Source organism: Gopherus flavomarginatus, chromosome 4, assembly GCF_025201925.1.
Source record: "Gopherus flavomarginatus isolate rGopFla2 chromosome 4, rGopFla2.mat.asm, whole genome shotgun sequence".
NCBI lineage: Eukaryota > Metazoa > Chordata > Testudines > Testudinidae > Gopherus > Gopherus flavomarginatus.
In genome coordinates this window covers 112,077,901-112,095,559 of record NC_066620.1, presented here as the reverse complement: position 1 = coordinate 112,095,559, position 17,659 = coordinate 112,077,901, and the positions used below count along the sequence as shown (strand labels likewise).

The 17,659-nt window shown below is 39.3% G+C and overlaps 2 protein-coding genes across 2 annotated transcripts in view; one reads left to right on the top strand and one right to left on the bottom strand.

Moving 5' to 3' along the window:
• Nucleotides 1–9,369, top strand: part of PDE7B (phosphodiesterase 7B) — a 708,282-nt gene extending 698,913 nt beyond the window's left edge. Inside the window, exon 13 of the transcript XR_007773895.1 lies at nt 9,357–9,369. The gene's annotated coding sequence lies outside the window, so the exon portion shown is untranslated. The remainder of the gene's footprint in view (nt 1–9,356) is intronic.
• Nucleotides 1–17,659, bottom strand: part of MAP3K5 (mitogen-activated protein kinase kinase kinase 5) — a 171,210-nt gene that overhangs the window by 65,798 nt on the left and 87,753 nt on the right. The window contains exons 7-9 of the mRNA XM_050949459.1: nt 12,891–13,061; nt 7,904–8,016; nt 222–381 (exon numbers count right to left, since the gene is read on the bottom strand). Coding sequence (XP_050805416.1) covers nt 222–381; nt 7,904–8,016; nt 12,891–13,061 — 444 coding nt within the window. The remainder of the gene's footprint in view (nt 1–221; nt 382–7,903; nt 8,017–12,890; nt 13,062–17,659) is intronic.

Here is a 17,659-nt window from a genome sequence, read left to right as displayed (position 1 = left end):
CTCAGAAAAGCACATTCATCAGTTTTAAAAATACTATATTCCCTTCTTGATGCATGCACACAGTTTTCAGAGGAAAAGATAACCTAAGTATCGTTTGAGTGTTTTTTTTTAAATTATTAAAAGTAGTAAGTATCAAGGTGTGACAAGTTCAAATAGCTAAATTAACAGCTCTTTTAACATACAGAGGTGTTCAAAATATCATATCTTGTACATTCCCTTACCATGCCGGTGCCTTTAGCTTAAATAGCTTTTCTGAAGCCTGAATCACTCTTAAGTGGTCATTGGCCAGGACACTGGCACCCAAGAAAAATCCGACTTCCCAATAACTCTGCAGCTTCTCCAAACTCCCCTTTTTACCAAGCAGGCTACTGATCTTTACCCCTGTAGTGATAAGAATACAGTTAAAGGTAAGGTGATCTGCAGGCCAGTATAGAGGTTAACAATTCTCACTGCTCAAGTTACTGTATGTCAATGAATACAAATACATAAAATGAAGCTCTAAACATTATGCAGGTTTCCATTTTGGGATAGCAAATTGATAATGAAAGGCATTAACAGAAAAACAATAAAACAAACTACTCTCTTCCCACTGCCCTCCACACACCCCAAACACACCCAGAGAGACCAAGCTCCTTTGAACACTAAAGGAAAATGACTAAACAGTAAGGCTACACTCTGATAAAAAATATCTGTAAAACAAAGGAATCATTAAAAGGAGCTTTATTAAAAGCAATTTAGACTTTCCACTATGATTATTCAGATAGAAATTACATGTACCATATTGTTTTTAAACCGTTCAAAGCTTCATGAGTACTAAAGGTACCTCTTTTTCCCTTCCTGTCGGCCCTTCAGGAAAGAAACATCAGGACATCACTGTAGGGACAAAGCCACAGCTGGATTGTCTATGTCCCTGCATGGACCTCATCTGTAAAGGTAAATTTGGGGCCTTAAAATATATAATGTAACTTTAAAAACTTAACAGATGCTAAAAACTGCACCTATTATGGTTTTTTGAGTTACAGGCCCCAAGTTTAAAGCCCCAAACTTATCTTTATAGACAAGGTCCCATGCAGGGTGAAGAGGTGATCCAGTGGGGTTCTTCCTGCAGTGAGCATCTTTTGTTTGGCAGTGGGTCCTACCCCAAGAAGAGACATCCATTAGTACTTATGTGCCCCCTTCTGCAAACACTAGAGATTGTGGGAGACCCTTGGGTTTACCTTGACCTATTAACTCACGCAAACACTACAAATTGCCTTGTCATCACTTGGATTTTACCTCCTGTTAGTTACTAGGTATTAGCAAAACACTTGGTGAGAACACACTTTTTTTTCCTAGTGAAGACAAAGCTTCTAACTCCATTGTCTGTGTTAAGACCACCTTTCCCCACTACAATTGCTCCCTCCCTTTTTCCAACACTTGAGCCATTATACCAGTCCTCCAACCCTTGCTCTCCCACCCATATCTTCTTTCTCTGTCCTTGCTCCAAAGACTCAATGTTTCCAGTGGAAATCTTGCAACTTTAGTGAAATTTGTCCTCTCTTCAACTCCACTACATAGCTTGCCAAGAAACTTTGTTTCTGCTTCCTGCAATACTCCTGTCAAGACCTAGATTATTAAACTGCAAACATTACGGTCAATCTAATTTACGTTTCTTATGCTGTTTACCTTTTGCATATCGCTGATGCTAGACAACATAAACATTTTTACATTTTAAAAAAATACACTCAATTTTCACTCATTGTATCTGTAAAAAGCAACAAAGAGTCCTGTGGCACCTTATAGACTAACAGATGTATTACAGCATAAGCTTTCATGGGTGAATACCCACTTCGTCAGACTCATGAAAGCTTATGCTCCAATACGTCTGTTAGTCTATAAGGTGCCACAGGACTCTTTGTTGCTTTTTACAGATCCAGACTAACACAGCTACCCCTCTGATACTTGACACTCGTATCGGTCTGTCTTTAGGATTTTGAACTCTCTTACTAACAAGATGTTGCCACGTTTGAGTAGTGCACAGCGCAGAATAATGTTGAAATCCAAACCCAAAACTACCTGTTTTCTTTTTGAATTAAACATTTTTTCCCTACAATGAAAACATTTCTATTAACAATGGATTTTGTAAAGCCCTTTCTTTGTAATACAGCTTGGGGCCTTCGTTACTTCAGAGGAACATGATATCTTTATGTCAGTTCTATTAATGTTGTAATGTACATTGGTCTAGTATACTGTTAGCCACTCTCATTTATTTCTATTACAGTAGCACCTCAAGGCCCTAATCAGGAATCCAGGCCCCATTGTGACAGGTACTGTGTACACATACACACACACTGACAAATTCTTGATTTCATCCTGTGGGCCTAATTCAGTATTCATTGTGCAAGAAAACTGATTAAAATGGGACATTTTCTTGTATGGACTATCTAAACAGGCCCTATATTAGCTTGACATGGGTTCCAAGCCCCAAACTATGGACTGTCTCAGCAGCACAGAAAAGGGAAAAAATGATCTCCTTCAAGGTCCTCCAATTTATCGATGTTTAGGACATGCTGAAAGCTTATGAATTTACTCACTTTTACCTCAGTCATAAGTGCTCTCTTTTAGTGATGCTCTTAAATATGGCAGTATAATATTGATATGTATGTTCTGTAAACAAAAAAATGAGTAATGAACGATAATTGCATTCCTGTGAATTTCAGTCTCAGGGCCATTATCTATTTCCATCATTTCTCTTATATGCACAGCAGGGATTATTTTGATTTCATCATCTTTACTCAAGTACATGTTTACACTTACTAAACTTTTAAACTCAAGACAATGTGTTCTTTATGTGAAGGGCAAGCTCACCAATGTATGTACAAAAAGGCACATTTTCCACAGTTCATTGTTAAAAAGATATTAGCTTTAAAAAACAATCAGCAAAAATGTAGCGCATGGAGGGATAGCTCAGTAGTTTGAGCATTAGTCTGCTAAAACCAGGGTTGTGAGCTCCATACTTGAGGGGGCCACTTAAGAATCTGGGGCAAAATCAATACTTGGTCCTGCTAGTGAAGGCAGGGGGCTGGACTCAATGATTTTTCAAGGTCCCTTCCAGTTCTGGGAGATAGGATATCTCAATTAATTAAAAATGTCAGAAACTATATTTACAATATTAGGAATCTGTTTGCAGCATGTATGGAAAATAAGATATTTATCATAAGCAGTTTTTGTCTGATTCTATATGCATAAGAAAAAGAAGGCAGTGTTCTCATTAATAAAACAAACTGCTCTGCAAGATCAAAGATAGCTAAATAATTTGCAACAGCTGCATCATCTGAGTATGCAAATCACATAACTTGCAGAGAATCATTATCAGCATCCTTTCAAAGCATCATTTTTGTGTTTTAGTCTCAAAAGTCTTTAAATTTTGTGATTCAAAACAGTTAAACTACAAATCAGAACGTAGCAAGTGTGAAAGAGACTCACAAAAATTCTCCATAAGACCATTTCATCATTAACACTTAATCTTTCATAATTATAGACTGAAAACTTTAGAAAGCAACTTTCTGATCTAATACAGATTGGGAAAAAAGCAGTTCTGGTCACTGCAGCTTTTTGATCGACTAAAACTAATTGGGAATGTAATCAGATCCCCAAGTTGTGAATTCTGGTAACAGAAAACAGACCATCAAAATAGCTGATATAATTTTGCTATATCCTGCAGTTGCTTTCCCCAAAATACCATTATCATTTCACCACATGCGTCTGACAAGTGGGTATTCACCCATGAAAGCTTATGCGCCAATACTTCTATTAGTCTATAAGGTGCCACAGGACTCTTTGTCGCTTTTTACAGATCCAGACTAACATGGCTACCTCTCTGATACTTGATTATCATCTCAGTCTCATCTGAAGTGATTCTCAATAAACTTGCTCTCACGTATGCCCCAATCTCCCCCAGACAGTGAAACAGACATTCTTTGAGCTATACAGGCTGCAGACATAAATTTGGGCATCATCAGCGTATAGAAAGCACTTCAACGCATCTTGTGACTAACTCTCCTAATGCTCTCATATATGCATAAAAAGGTTGACAGCAAAGACCATCCACATGAAAGAGCTCTTGGAGCAGAACAATTTCCCAGCATCATTCCCGCGGGTTCACTCCAAAAGAAAAGAATAAAGCAATCTGAAGCCTATCCAGTCCTGCTTCAGTCTGAGGGCAAATTAACACTTCTTTGGCATTGAAGGCAGCTGAGAGCTCTGATAGTATCAGCAAGGACACCTGATCTTTATCTGTCTCCAGGAGACTACTGACCAATGCAACAAGTGGACTGTGTGCCATACCCAACTTGGAAGCCTGGCTGACAAGTGTCAAGGAAGTCAGATGCTTCAAGCTGAAATCACATACAGCCTCCCTATGCCTTTTGTCTGGCAAAAAAAAATTTTCCCTGGAACCTAACCTCCTCATTTACATTAATTCTTATGGGGAAACTGGATTCGCTTAACATTATTTCACTTAAAGTCGCATTTTTCAGGAACATAACTACAACATTAAGTGACGAGTTACTGTACATTTAAAAACAAAACACTATAATCCTACCAAAACAAGATACTTCACAGCCCACACCTCTCCCACTGGGGAGAGGATGAGGAAACAAAAATCCATGACAGAAGTTAGTCACATTGCTTAATGCGCTACTGGAAGGTGCCCAGATACTACAGTGATGAGGACAGTGTCTAAACCTATATAAAACAGAATAAAAGAGAAGACACTGTTATCTGTGGAAGATGATGCGTCACAACATTTTCAATAATCTTAATAACACACAGAAGAATAGACACAGGTGGGTAACAGGAAAGACTGCCGGAACCAAAGTTTTTAAGCAGAGGCTGAACAAGTGCTTTCTTAAGAGTGATGAACATCTTGCCCTCTTCAAAGAAGATGCTGACAAACTCCACCAGCAGATAGTGTAGTTCCTCCCTATTGATCTTCACCAACCATGAGCATCAAGGATTCAAAGTCAGGCTGTCCTATGAAATTCTCCAAACACAGTCAGTGAGCGACACTGGACAAAACTTAAGAAGAGAGGGCTTAGCATTTGTGCCTTTGAGATATTGCCCTAACTTCCTGGAATGCAAGCAGTTTGGTCCAAAACCAATTGATTAGAGTGGAAGTGTCTGTGCATCAAGAAATGGCCTTATAATAGGAGAGACTCAAATAAATCACTCAGTAAACGTAGCTCATATTAACCAGGATGTCCACAACCCAAAACAGAGTTGCTGAGTGAAAATCTGCAGATGCTATGCTGGAGGCAAAACATTTTTTTTCTGCCTCCCACACAGTCATGGACGTAAGAACTTAGACTTGAGTAGGAGGTGATGGCACTGTATCAATGCTATGGATAAAAAAATCCAACCCAAAATCTACTCCAGAGTATGGAGAGCCATGAGTTGAGACAACCACATGTGATAATCTAATAGTGGCTCTTGCTGTCACAGGAGGGCAAAATGCCTAAAGAAACTAAATAGCTGGCATATCCCTAAACAGCGCACCACACCAAATCAATACCTCAAATCCCCACATGCCACAAAATAACCCAAGATTCACATCATCAGTCCTACAGCAACAGCCATCGCCATATATTCTCCACCCTCCAAAATGTCATCATCTTAAAAATACATCAGCATAATATCCCTATATTGTATGCAATGTTATTCTAGCCCTCTTAGTCCGAAGACAGTAGAGAGACAAGATGGGTGAGGTGATATCTTTTTAAAATATCTTTAAAATATAGACGATAACAAATATTACCTCACCCATCTTGTCTCTATAATATCCCTGTCCCCACTCTCCCCTTCTCTAAAATGCTATTGTTGCCGATACTGAGCTGGGAGGTGGGGTTGTCTCTCTTAAAAAGGGCCCTCTTCTACCTGTACAAGTTAGTCTCTGTGTGAGGAACAGCAGAGTATGTCTGGCCAAGGCCACTAGAGGAGGCTGAAAAATGGAATTTCCCTCTAACGGGAAGTTCCAAAATTTTTCAAAAAAAAATTTAATCTCAAATTGAGATGAAAAGTCAAAATATCTTCGGATTTTTTGTTAAATTAAATATTCTAAAATATTTCTTTTCAATAAGGACAAAACATTTCATTTTTACTTTGTTTTGACTTTTACATTATAATTTTAACAGAAAACTCCAGTGAATTCAAAAACAAAATAATGTGATCTTGTTGAAATGAAATATTTCAACAATGTCCCATCAACATTTGGACAATATATTCAAAATGTTTCAGTTCTGTCAAATCAGCATTTTTCCAGACGGAAAACTATTCCACTGGCAGATTTTTGAACAGCTCTAATTAAGAGTAACCTCCACTTGAAACTAAGGGAGGCTTTTTAGATAGGAAAATAAAAATTATGCAGGTTGGCACTTTCTTGTGACAGTGGAATTAACTCTGAAAAGTACCATCAGAGATGTAATGACCAAAAGTGGGTAGGTTCATGGGTTTATGTTGCATCTATAAAAAATCCCCACTATCTGATGCTTAGCTGGAATACTGATTCACTACAGCAATATTCAGCAACATTCTGCGGAGAAAGAAATAGCCCTAATAACAAAAATGGCATTTTCGCATGAGTTTGCATGTGTCTTAGGAAGTACAAATGGGAAAAAAAGTTTTATAACAGATTGTATAACAGATGTATAAACATCCTTTTCTCTGTGCATGAATTTAACTGGCACTTTAAATGCATGTATAAAATGGAATGTCATATCATGTAAAACAATTTTATATGTATATATGTTTTAGAAGTTAATACAGAACAATTTAATGGCCTCCATCACATCAAATGTTACTTTCTACCAATCTTATTATCTAGAATGATGTGTCAAGAGTGTTCCATTAATATGGATTTGAAAAGGAGCAGGGGCGGCTCTAGACATTTCACCGCCCCAAGAAGGGCGGTATGCCACGGGGGGCGCTCTGCCAGTCGCCGGGAGGGTGGCAGGCGGCTCCGGTGGACCTCCCGCAGGCATGCCTGCGGAGGGTCCGCTGGTCCCGCGGCTTTGGGGGACTACCGGAGCCATGGGACCAGCGGACCCTCTGCAGGTGTGCCTGCAGGAGGTCCACCGGAGCCGCCTGCCGCCCTCCCGGCGACCGGCAGAGAGCCCCCCTGCAGCATGCCGCCCCAAGCACGCGCTTGGTGTGCTGGGGCCTGGAGCAGCCCCTGAAAGTGAGTCCCTGGCCACATGTCCCAATAGGATGTTTATATTATCCAGATCCTGACAAAGAAGCTCTGATTAAACAGATTGACAGGGAAGACTGCCACCTACAGAGATTATATTGTAATATATATGCAAGTACTATTGGCTAGCCTTGACTTTGCATATCTCCTTAGATCTTACAAGATCATACCATAAAAGTGGTATGTACAACTAAACCAATGCACAAAAGGCAAACAGAAATTGAATCTCTTCTCTCCCATCCTACCCCGCTGGAAGTCAAAGGCATATTTTTCCCATTGCTAGGATGACTTTCAGTTCATTGTCCCCACTGTCCTGTATCACAGTGATTTACCTCGCACACTGGTAGTAACATGCCACTTCAGGGACTACCAAATTCATTCCTAGGTCAACTGCAAAGTGAGCACGTGATGAGGTCACTATACCCTCTGCTACCCAGGCAGCAAGAGATAGGGCCCAGAGAACTGAACCAGGTCTCCACCAGTGCGCTAAACTCAGGATCACCAGGGAGGCTCGATGCCAAACCTTTTTAATAAGAAAAGCAGTTGAAGTGTTCAATTACTCACTATCAAAGTACTCTTAATACATCCATTAGATTGTTTCCCCTATAATAGTGTGGGGGTGGGATGGGGAGAGATCATGGATTTGATTTGCCTGTGAATCAGTAAGCTATTAATTACCAACTTTCCGTAGCTCAAAAGAAGTATCAAACTGGTGTCCAGCTGCCAGTAGGAGTACTGCATAATTGATTCCTGATTGCAATGTTGGCTCTGACTCAAATGCCTTCTTGAACCTAGAAAAAACAAACACACAAGTTTACTTTCTAAATTACTTACTGTGGGAGAGGGATAGCTCAGTGGTTTGAGCATTAGCTTGCTAAACCCAGGGTTGTGAGTTCAGTCCTTGAGGGGGCCATTTAGGAACCTGAGGTTAAAAAAAAGAAGTTTGGGGATTGGTCCTGTTTTGAGCAGGGGGTTGGACTAGATCTCCTGAGGTCCTTTCCAACCCTGATATTCTATAATATTCTAAATAATGCAATCTAACAAGGAGATAATTACAGGTTTAGGTACTATAAGTGCTTAGCTTCCATTTGTACAATTAGAACCATCCATTCAAGTACAAATACTATACTGTTCTCCACTCATGCTTCCTGCTTATTTTTAGGAGTCCAACATTTATATATCCTTCTCCCATCTCTCTCTCTCTCACACACACACACACACACACACACACACACACACTCACTGCCCCATCTCAAAAAAAAAACAACATTAAGACTAGTATTTAAAATGCAAACGCTGTTGAATTTTGCCTGTTGAACTTGCTGCTTGATTTACAGAGAGCAGTCTAGAACTCTAATGAGATCGGCAAACAGACCCTGAAAGTCAAGATGAGTGATGAAGACTTATTTGCTCTGTACTTTGATCATCTGTCTTTACTTTTGCACTGTGAGACTGAATGAAACGAGGAAGGAAATATATGCTAGCAAAACATTCACTTCTAGTAAAATATAAACAAAAAAATCCTCCCACCAGTCCCAAACTCATTAACTAGAATGAATAGCTTGATTGCCATAAAGCATTTCACACTCAGGCCTTTTTCTTGCTTTGCTTAGTGCTACAGCTGCTTTGAGGTTTGGAATCCTTATTTCTCTACTGATCTTTTGTGCTACCTTCAACATACAATGGACAGGAAAAGAGAAGAAAAATACTGATGAAATAATAAGAAAAGGGGAACAACATTTTTGTTGTTGTTGTTGTTGTTCCAAATACATAGAAGCCTGTTTGTAACTACAACTCTGGATTTCTAAACAGTATTTCATTTCTTCTACACAACACTGTCTAAATATGCCCAAGTTTGACCCGTATACTCTTAGTTCTTAAAAATGAAGATAGCTGCTAGGCATCTGTTTAAAATGTAGAGACACTCACACAATAAACAGGATAAAAGCACACAGACAAAGGAAATGTAAATTAACCTAAGCAGAGAATCTGCCCATACAGGTGCACCCACCATCCAGAACCTAAAGATTGGAAAAGGACAAGACAAGGGAAGCAAGGGAAGATCTTGTTTGGACCAAATCAGCATAGCAGCTACTTTAAAAAAAAATGCAGTTAGTATTTCTTGTAGGAGTTGGTGTAAAAGTCTTGAAAACTGAAGTCTTCTATTTATATACAAGAAAGACATCCCACAGGCAGCGAAAATATCACTACACTGCTTTGTTAATATGTTTTAACCCTGGCCTATCCTGAGAGATCAATTCTGAGGATAACTGAGTTTACTTCTGCAACTGTACTGTCATTCTAAAGTGAAATAACCTTTTTTGGACAGATATGGTTCAAACACAAAAGTTGCACCAGTTTAACTAAGCTGATTTACGTTAAATGTGTACAACTGCTGTGTGTATGCAAGCTTTAAATATCATTGGTTGTGCCCACACAGAATTGTGAGCACAAAGCTGCACCCTCACTTATTTTTATCTGCAAACTTTAAGTGCAAAGCAGGAGGTCAGGTTTTAAAAATCTGTATCTAAGGTTATGACACCATGTCAAGTGAGGTAATTACAAATGCCACCAAGATAATGAAAGCTAACGTTTAGGAAAATGTTACAGCACTGACATTGAAACTCGCTACAGACAATGTCTCATTTTATAGGGGACCTGTAAATAGACTCTGCAGTTTTTTGCTGCTTTGGGATTTGTAAAGGCAGTGAAAAAAGCATCTTAATTTTTAAAAAAAAAAATTGAATTAGAGAGGTAAAAAAGCAAGGATTTGGATAGAAAAGACTGATTTATCGGCGGATCTGATTTACAATATCAGTAATGCAACAGTCTGACAAAAAAAGGGTCAGTTAATTAACCTGGTATCGCTATTCTCATATTTATAGGAAAGGTTTATGTCCTTCCATCTTTTATGTTAAGAAAGGGTACTTCCTTCCCTCTTTCCTTCTCTGAAATAGGCCAAACATTTTTCACACTACTAGCTGGTTGTAAAAATGATTCTTTGGCTTTTAGCTAGAGGAAATGTGATTACCAACACACACACACACACACACACACACACACACACACACACACAAGCATCCAGAATAATATGATTTCATTTTTTCCTCTCACAGAGAGAACAAAATTCTGTTTTATAAGTCATAATATACATAATGTTATAGCTACAGTAACAGTGACATCGCTAATGAAATCACTATGTACAAGTCTGCCTATTCTTTCCTGGATGTACCATCAGCATTTCTACTACTGTGTATTAGAGAACAGACCCTCCTGGGCTACTGAACCAAAGAGTGAGACAGTGTTTAATATTCTTTTATGCACAGGCAGGTAATTAGCTTTGCCACTGACTTGCTTTGTGATTTTGGGGAAATCACTTGACTTCTATGTCCCAGTTCCCCTATCTGTAAAATGGGGATAATAATGCTTACTTCAACATAATTAAGCACTTTAAGACGCCTGTAATTAAAAAGCTCCTTAAGCGTTAAATATTATGATTATTTAAAAACAGTTTGAACCTATTGGTTGCTCTTAGGTTAGTTATGTTTGAGCCTCTCACTGCTTCTCTCTTCATAGCTATGAATGAACAAGGAAAAAGCAAATAATTTAACAATGAACTCAATATTATTTATACCACTTCACCCATCACAGTGCCCAGCTTTATATTAAAGTCTATCATTTTATCTACCTTAACCTCAGCTCACCCCCCAAAAAGGGGGGGAGGTATTGAAATGACAATCTTGAAAAATCTCATAATGGCCATGGCTCAGAGGAATTAGTGAATGACACTTTTTTTTAAAAATCGAAAGTTATGAGCTATATTCTTACTTTCCAACGGCATTTAAAGATTCAGTAGTAGCCACATATCTGTAATGTATTAGAGGTGTTTAAAAACTGAGATTGTTTAAACATACTTCTATCATGAACTGCCCCCTGCACTAAAAGTATACAGAAAATATAGAAAAAAGAAATTTGCTGTTAAATTCTCAACTGCACTTACACACACACACACACACAAAGCCTGGAAGCCGGTGGTTATAGGACCAGAACTAGAATCTGATATAAAGAACACACACAAGCTAAGCACACATTGTGTACATTTACAAATTAATTGAAAGGAAAGAAGCCCATGATGGCAAAAATCTACAACTGAGGCTGATACCTCAGTGTGCTCATCTCAGCAACTAAAAGCTCAACAGACAAAATAAGGGAGACAGAGCAATGATCTATTCTCATTTAGTGAGAGCTCTCAGTATGTTCAGTATGGTATTAAACTACAAAACCACAGAAAAACTCAGTGCCTGCCCTAAATTAGTCAGACAGTACAGTCCAGACACAAAACACACAGGACAAACAGTAGCATGTCTTTCTATGTAATGTAGTGTAGGCATACTACACTAGGGTGATCGCCATATTTGGGGTCGGGAAGGAATTTTCCTCCAGGGCGGATTGGCAGGTGCCCTGGAGGTTTTTCGCCTTCCCCTGCAGCGTGGGGCACGGGTCGCTTGCTGGTGGTGTCTCTGCAGCTTGAGGTCTTCAAACCATTTTTGAGGATTTCAATAACTCGGTCCTGGGATAGGGGTTGTACAAAATTGGATGGGTGGGGTTCTGTGGCCTGCCTTGTGCACGAGGTCAGACTAGATGATCAGATTGGTCCCTTCTGACCTATGAGTCTATGAGTCTATGAGTCTATGAGATGTCCTGATTTTATAGGGACAGTCCCGATTTTGAGGGCTCTCTCTTATATAGGCTCCTATTACCCCCCACTCCCGTCTTGATTTTTCAAACTTGCTATCTGGTCACCCTATACTACACGATGGTGTAACCGTTTTGTTGTCACGAATATAGGACAGGCATGCAAGTCACAAGCAGGGAAGTCACAAATGAGTTGAGTGGTTCACCCCACCCAAGTGCCGATACTATGTTACACTACACCACACATTCTATCAGTTATGTATCATAAAATAAACACTCTTGAATTGAGAGTTTTTAATTATTTTGAGACCATTTTTGCTCTCTCTCCACTAGGACAACTAGATTCCCTTAGTGTCATGAGTCCAAATTTATAGACCTCTGAAGGAGAAGAATATTAGAACTAATACTTTTAATACACCTTTAAAAGTGACCTAAGGTAACTTGTCTATACATAAATATCATCACAATCTGATATTTCAGGACATTCCTAAGGTAGATTCAAATATTGTTCATCCCATTGGAAAGCAAAGAAATTCCCCTTTACCAGCAGTAGAAAGCTCCCACTTCCAAACCTACGCAGGGTCACTGATTATCAGCTCTCAAATCTGTCAGTGGTCCAGGACTAACTAACTATCGCCCATCCTGGGCTTCAGATTACAGCAATTTAGGGGGAAATTCCACATCTTTGGGGAAGAAGAAAGGAAAATTCCTAAGGTGAGGGCTATTTGAAGTTACTCAGGGGTAAAGAATGTTATAATAAGTTCCTGGAGATGGATTTATGGACAGAGGACTCACTCACCCCAATGAATAAACTATGCTCATGTGATAGAATAAGAGCTTTAATATGGACATTTTAGAATTGTAAATGTTGGGGTTAGTGTTGTAATACCTCCTTTGTGAAAAATTAAGCCTTAAGTAAGATTTGGGGGTATTTTTAATCCAAAGAGAGAGAAAGAGCAAGAACACTTACCAGGACGTCCCATTGTCTCTGCTTTCTATGTCTGTAAAGCCAGAGTCCAAAAACATATCTTTGTAGATTCGTCCCACCAGGCAGTACATATCTGAAGCTACCTGAGTTTCACGTTGTACCAGGGGTATCATAATTTCTAAAGCTTTCTGTCTATCACCAGGTAGATTTCGCCTATTAAAAAAATACACAGATGAATATTTCCACTTAAAACCACTAGAGAACTTCCCAAGATTTTCTTACACGGCATTGATACATGCATACATTTTTGGCTGGTGAAACATATCTCTCAGAACCAGGCTATGGACCTTTTTCCCCTTTAGGAAGGGCCACTTTTTGCATCATTTTATAAACTCTCTCCAACAACATACCACTTTGATCCAACTATTACTTTATGAGAAAAAACAAAACAAAAAAACAGCTGCAGTTCTCACATTGCATGATAAGAAACACTAAGCAAGTGCACGTTCCTTAATGTATTAGGAGAGAAACAATGATTTTTAATTTGAATTGTAAGCTCTCTTGTCCCCCTCTATCTTTCGAGCATAAAATGAATACCCTAAACACATCAAATTCCCAGGAAAATAAAAATAAAAGGACTATAGGAGTAATATAACTCACAAGAAAAATTATTTCCTATGAATACACGACATACTGTGAGCATTAGATACTTCCTGATGACTCATGGTTTGGATACTCTTCACTATCAAAGTTTTAAATTTTGTTTAAATATGACTTAATTCTGCAATGAAATAGCAAAATGGTTCATTTCTCAGCACAAAATATTCTCAGTCGTCTTTGGTTTTGCCCATTTGTTTGTTTTTTGGAGAACTGAGTAGATGTCTAGGTTTACATGGTCCAACCTCAGTGCAGGGAGCTGGACATGACGACCTTTTGAGGTCCGCTCCAGCCCTACATTTCTATGATGTTTCCATTAAAGTCAACTGGCAAAAATCCCATAGGCTTCAATGTGAGCAGGATTGGGACCATCATAAAACAAACTCTACTTAAATGGAGATGTAATAAGGGAATATTCTTGCCTTTGTGAATTGTATCCTGACTTTGAATCTGCATCGCTGGGATTTGCATCAAGCATAAGAGATCAATAGAGGGAAGCAGATCATACTTTCAGCTATGTCACAGGTTAATTTTTAACTACAAATGCAGCTGAGTCTGAAGAAAAGCATGTGCAGATCAGAACAGTTAGATTGCTTCAGCAGTCTGTTAACTAAAGAATCATGCAATTTTTTTAAGGCCTTCACCACTAGGATTGGAGTTTTGCTCAAGTAAGAAATTAGGCCCACAAAGAACACCAAGAAAGAAAAAAGGATTGTGGACATTCAAGTACAACGGGTCATGTTCATGCAAGCTGCATCACTCCCAAGTTTTGCCTTAATACCTCGACAAGGACTTATTGCAAGTGCCCTTCAAAATATTATTCGCACGTCAGAGAGATAGTTCCTAAAAGCCACATATATCACAGAGCTCTGTTTTCTCAATGTTAGAAGTTTAGGGACTAAGGACTTTAGGCTTGTGAACAGAACTTTAAAAAAATGGATTGGGTTAGTTCAAAACTAACAAGTTTCTCTCTCTTGAAGCTAATCACTTGGACTCTGTATTTTTAGGATTTTGGTTTTTTAAAGGCCAAAGCAGGTGCTGAATGGCTTCTCAAAACTGTATCAGCTAAATCTGCAAAAACAAAACAAATATAAAAATACATCAACAATCATTTTTCATGCAAGCTCCCTTTCTATAGCAGCTGTGCAAACTCCTGATAAGGTGAGCTAGCCAAAAAGCACATTGTCCCTGCAATGCAAACCACTGACTTGAAGCAACCGTCAAGCTGCTTAGCATAGGATTTGGAACTGGACACCAAATCTGCTTCCTCCATGGTACTCACAAGAGCTCATGAAATGTGGCTGAAAAAGAAAGCTACAGAGTAGGACATGTTTAAATTAAATGGAACTAAGTGATCTCTAAGTGTGCAAAGAAGAAAAAATATCTGCAAAACAATGAACTGCGTTGCAGCAGATGATATATACTGCTTTCTGGAGCACATAAGCACAGTAGGCTATACACAACTGTGCACTCAGCCAACCTATACAATTGTATCGACCTGGTAAGAAAGCAAATACATAAACTCTGTTCTGTGGACAGGAACTACACAGATTCTCCACCTCCCAAGTACCCCATTCCAAATTTCAGCCCACCTGTCTTCCTCTTCATTTGAGTTAGCCAGACGGGGTACACTGCCATAGCTCTATGCCTGCTGTAAACTCCATACGTGGTTCCAGGATGGAACAGCGGTTGGTTCCCTTTTTTGTTTTGTGCAGACTCTCCCATCCCTGCTTACTGCTGATGAGCAGTTGGAAGCTCCTGTCTCTGACTGATGGTTGTGGGCAATCTATGTCTGCATTGCTGTTTTGACCTGTCAGCAGCAGGACTTGACTAATTGTTCAGAGCATTCTTCATCCCACCTTCTCATGATCACCACTGGTGTGAAGAGAAAAGGGGATGTATTTGGCCACTTCATCACTTTTGGCTGAGCTCCATTATATAACTGTTCATTCTCAGAATGGGAACTGGGCTGGATAACCCCTCTAGATTTCTCACTGGCTGGCTATTAGTCTTACCTGGTTGACTGTCTATAACTTGGACTTCATAGGACAATGAGCAAAATTAACAAAGCATGAGAATATTTTGTGATGAGAAATGAACCATTTTATGCTTTCATTGCTCTCCTCAGACAGAGGTTTCCACTATGTTTTTCCTTTGGTTCTTTCTTCCATGATCCACACCCTCCTAAAAACTTGGTTTGTTTCTGACTGATTCTGACCAAGAGCTGCTCTACTCCTTCTTAATAACGACCAACACTTAACACCTCATTTCTAGACTAGACGTGCAGGACACTGTTACTTCCACAGTCAACATCATTGCTACTTGCACAAATATTGAGTAACACTTCCAGAAATCTCACAGTCACCACTCAGACAACTTACAAGAGGAAACACCTCCCAAAAGGGAGAACATTAACACTGAGCACGAGCAGAACGCTCCTCACTGACTTAAGCACACACCATAAAGTGAGACCATATTCATAGCTACCGCTGATTCCAGCTGAATTTACAATCTGGAGAAAGAAAAGAGGTGAAATTATATCTGGACACCTTTCTAGCTACTGTGCAAAAAGCCTATATGTCAGATACCATCCTGCAATCAGAACTGCAAAGGGTAGAGCCTAACATCTGTGAGGAGTCCCATTATAGTCAATGGAACGTGCATGGCCACATAAGGGTCTGCCTGAGAGGATTATACTCCAGGTGTAGAGCAAAATTTCCAAAAGCACCTAAGTGATTTAGGAGCCTAAGTACCATATTCAAAAGTGTCTTAGATGCTTTTGAAAATGTTACCTATAGGGTCTAAATTACTATTTATTTATAAAGCACCATAAGTGTCCATAGTGCTTCATGCAGGAAATTTTAAAGTGGCAGGTACATGCCACCAAAGAGTATGCAAAGGTTCTTTAGTTTTCTGCAAAGTACTGTGCGTATGTGTGGCATGCTATAATTAACATACAGGGCATAGCATATATGCTTGCTGTATGATAGCTAGAAAGGGCTTGGATCTTTTCCTCAGGCTGAACAATGGTAGACAGCATTCATTTCTAACAAAAAGAATTGTCCCTAATTTTTCAGCTTGTCATCTACAATATCATCTCACAATAATTCAGGGCTTTGGAGAGAAGCCTGGAGCTGGAGCACGGAGCAGCTCCGGAGCTAGGGTGACCAGACAGCAAGTGTGAAAAATCAGAACAGGGGGTGGGGAGTAATAGGAGCCTATAGAAGAAAAAGACCCAAAAATCGGGACTGTCTCAATAAAATCAGGACAACTGGTCACCTTATCCGGAGCAGTGGAGCTGCAGGTTTTTGCCTGGAGCTGGAGCGGAGCTGGAGCACAGCTCCAAAGCCCTGCAATAATTTTAATAGATGGACAGTTCTGAATCTCTTTGATGGGGGAATATATGGTGTTCAAAGCTTGTTGCTTTTCCCTGATAATAAAGGCTGATCTTAGCCTTTACTGTTATGAGATTTTCTATATTTCATGTGAGCTATTCAAAAAACGCTCATAGTTGGCCTAACTCTTTTCTCATGGAAGTCAGTGGTACAACTCCCATTGACCTGACTGATAGCAGAGCAAGGGAGCAGAGTTCCTTACTGAGCTCTTTTGAAAATCCCATTTTAATGTCTTGTTCAGTGGCCAGTATTTCTGGACTGTCATGCAAAAAATCTTATTTCCTGTTTAACCCATAAAAGCCATATATAGCACAGCATATGGCACATTACGTATGTGCTAGCAAACAGTGGGAGGGAGATTAAAAGAAATTTTTAAAAATGAACTAAATCTTCTGTCTGATGTTTTGCTTTGCTTAAGGTGACAGGAGGGTTTACTTTTTGCACTCCGTTAGCATTACTTATCCTTCTGTCCCCTGAAATGGGAATAGATAATACTTAGACATGAGGCTGTCTAAACCAGTGGGATTGCTACCATGTTGTACCTCCAGCACCCTGACAAAATTATGCTCCTTATTAATTTGAGTGCATTTTATGGAACATTTACTTGGCCTTTGTCCCACCTCATATTTTCTGTTTGCACAAAATCAGGTGCGGAAAGCAAAGTTAAATACTGATTTACACACATGGTAAGACGAACTAAACTCTCACACTGAAGGAGGAAGAATGAAGAAGGGTGAAATGGAATTTGAGGGCACAGAA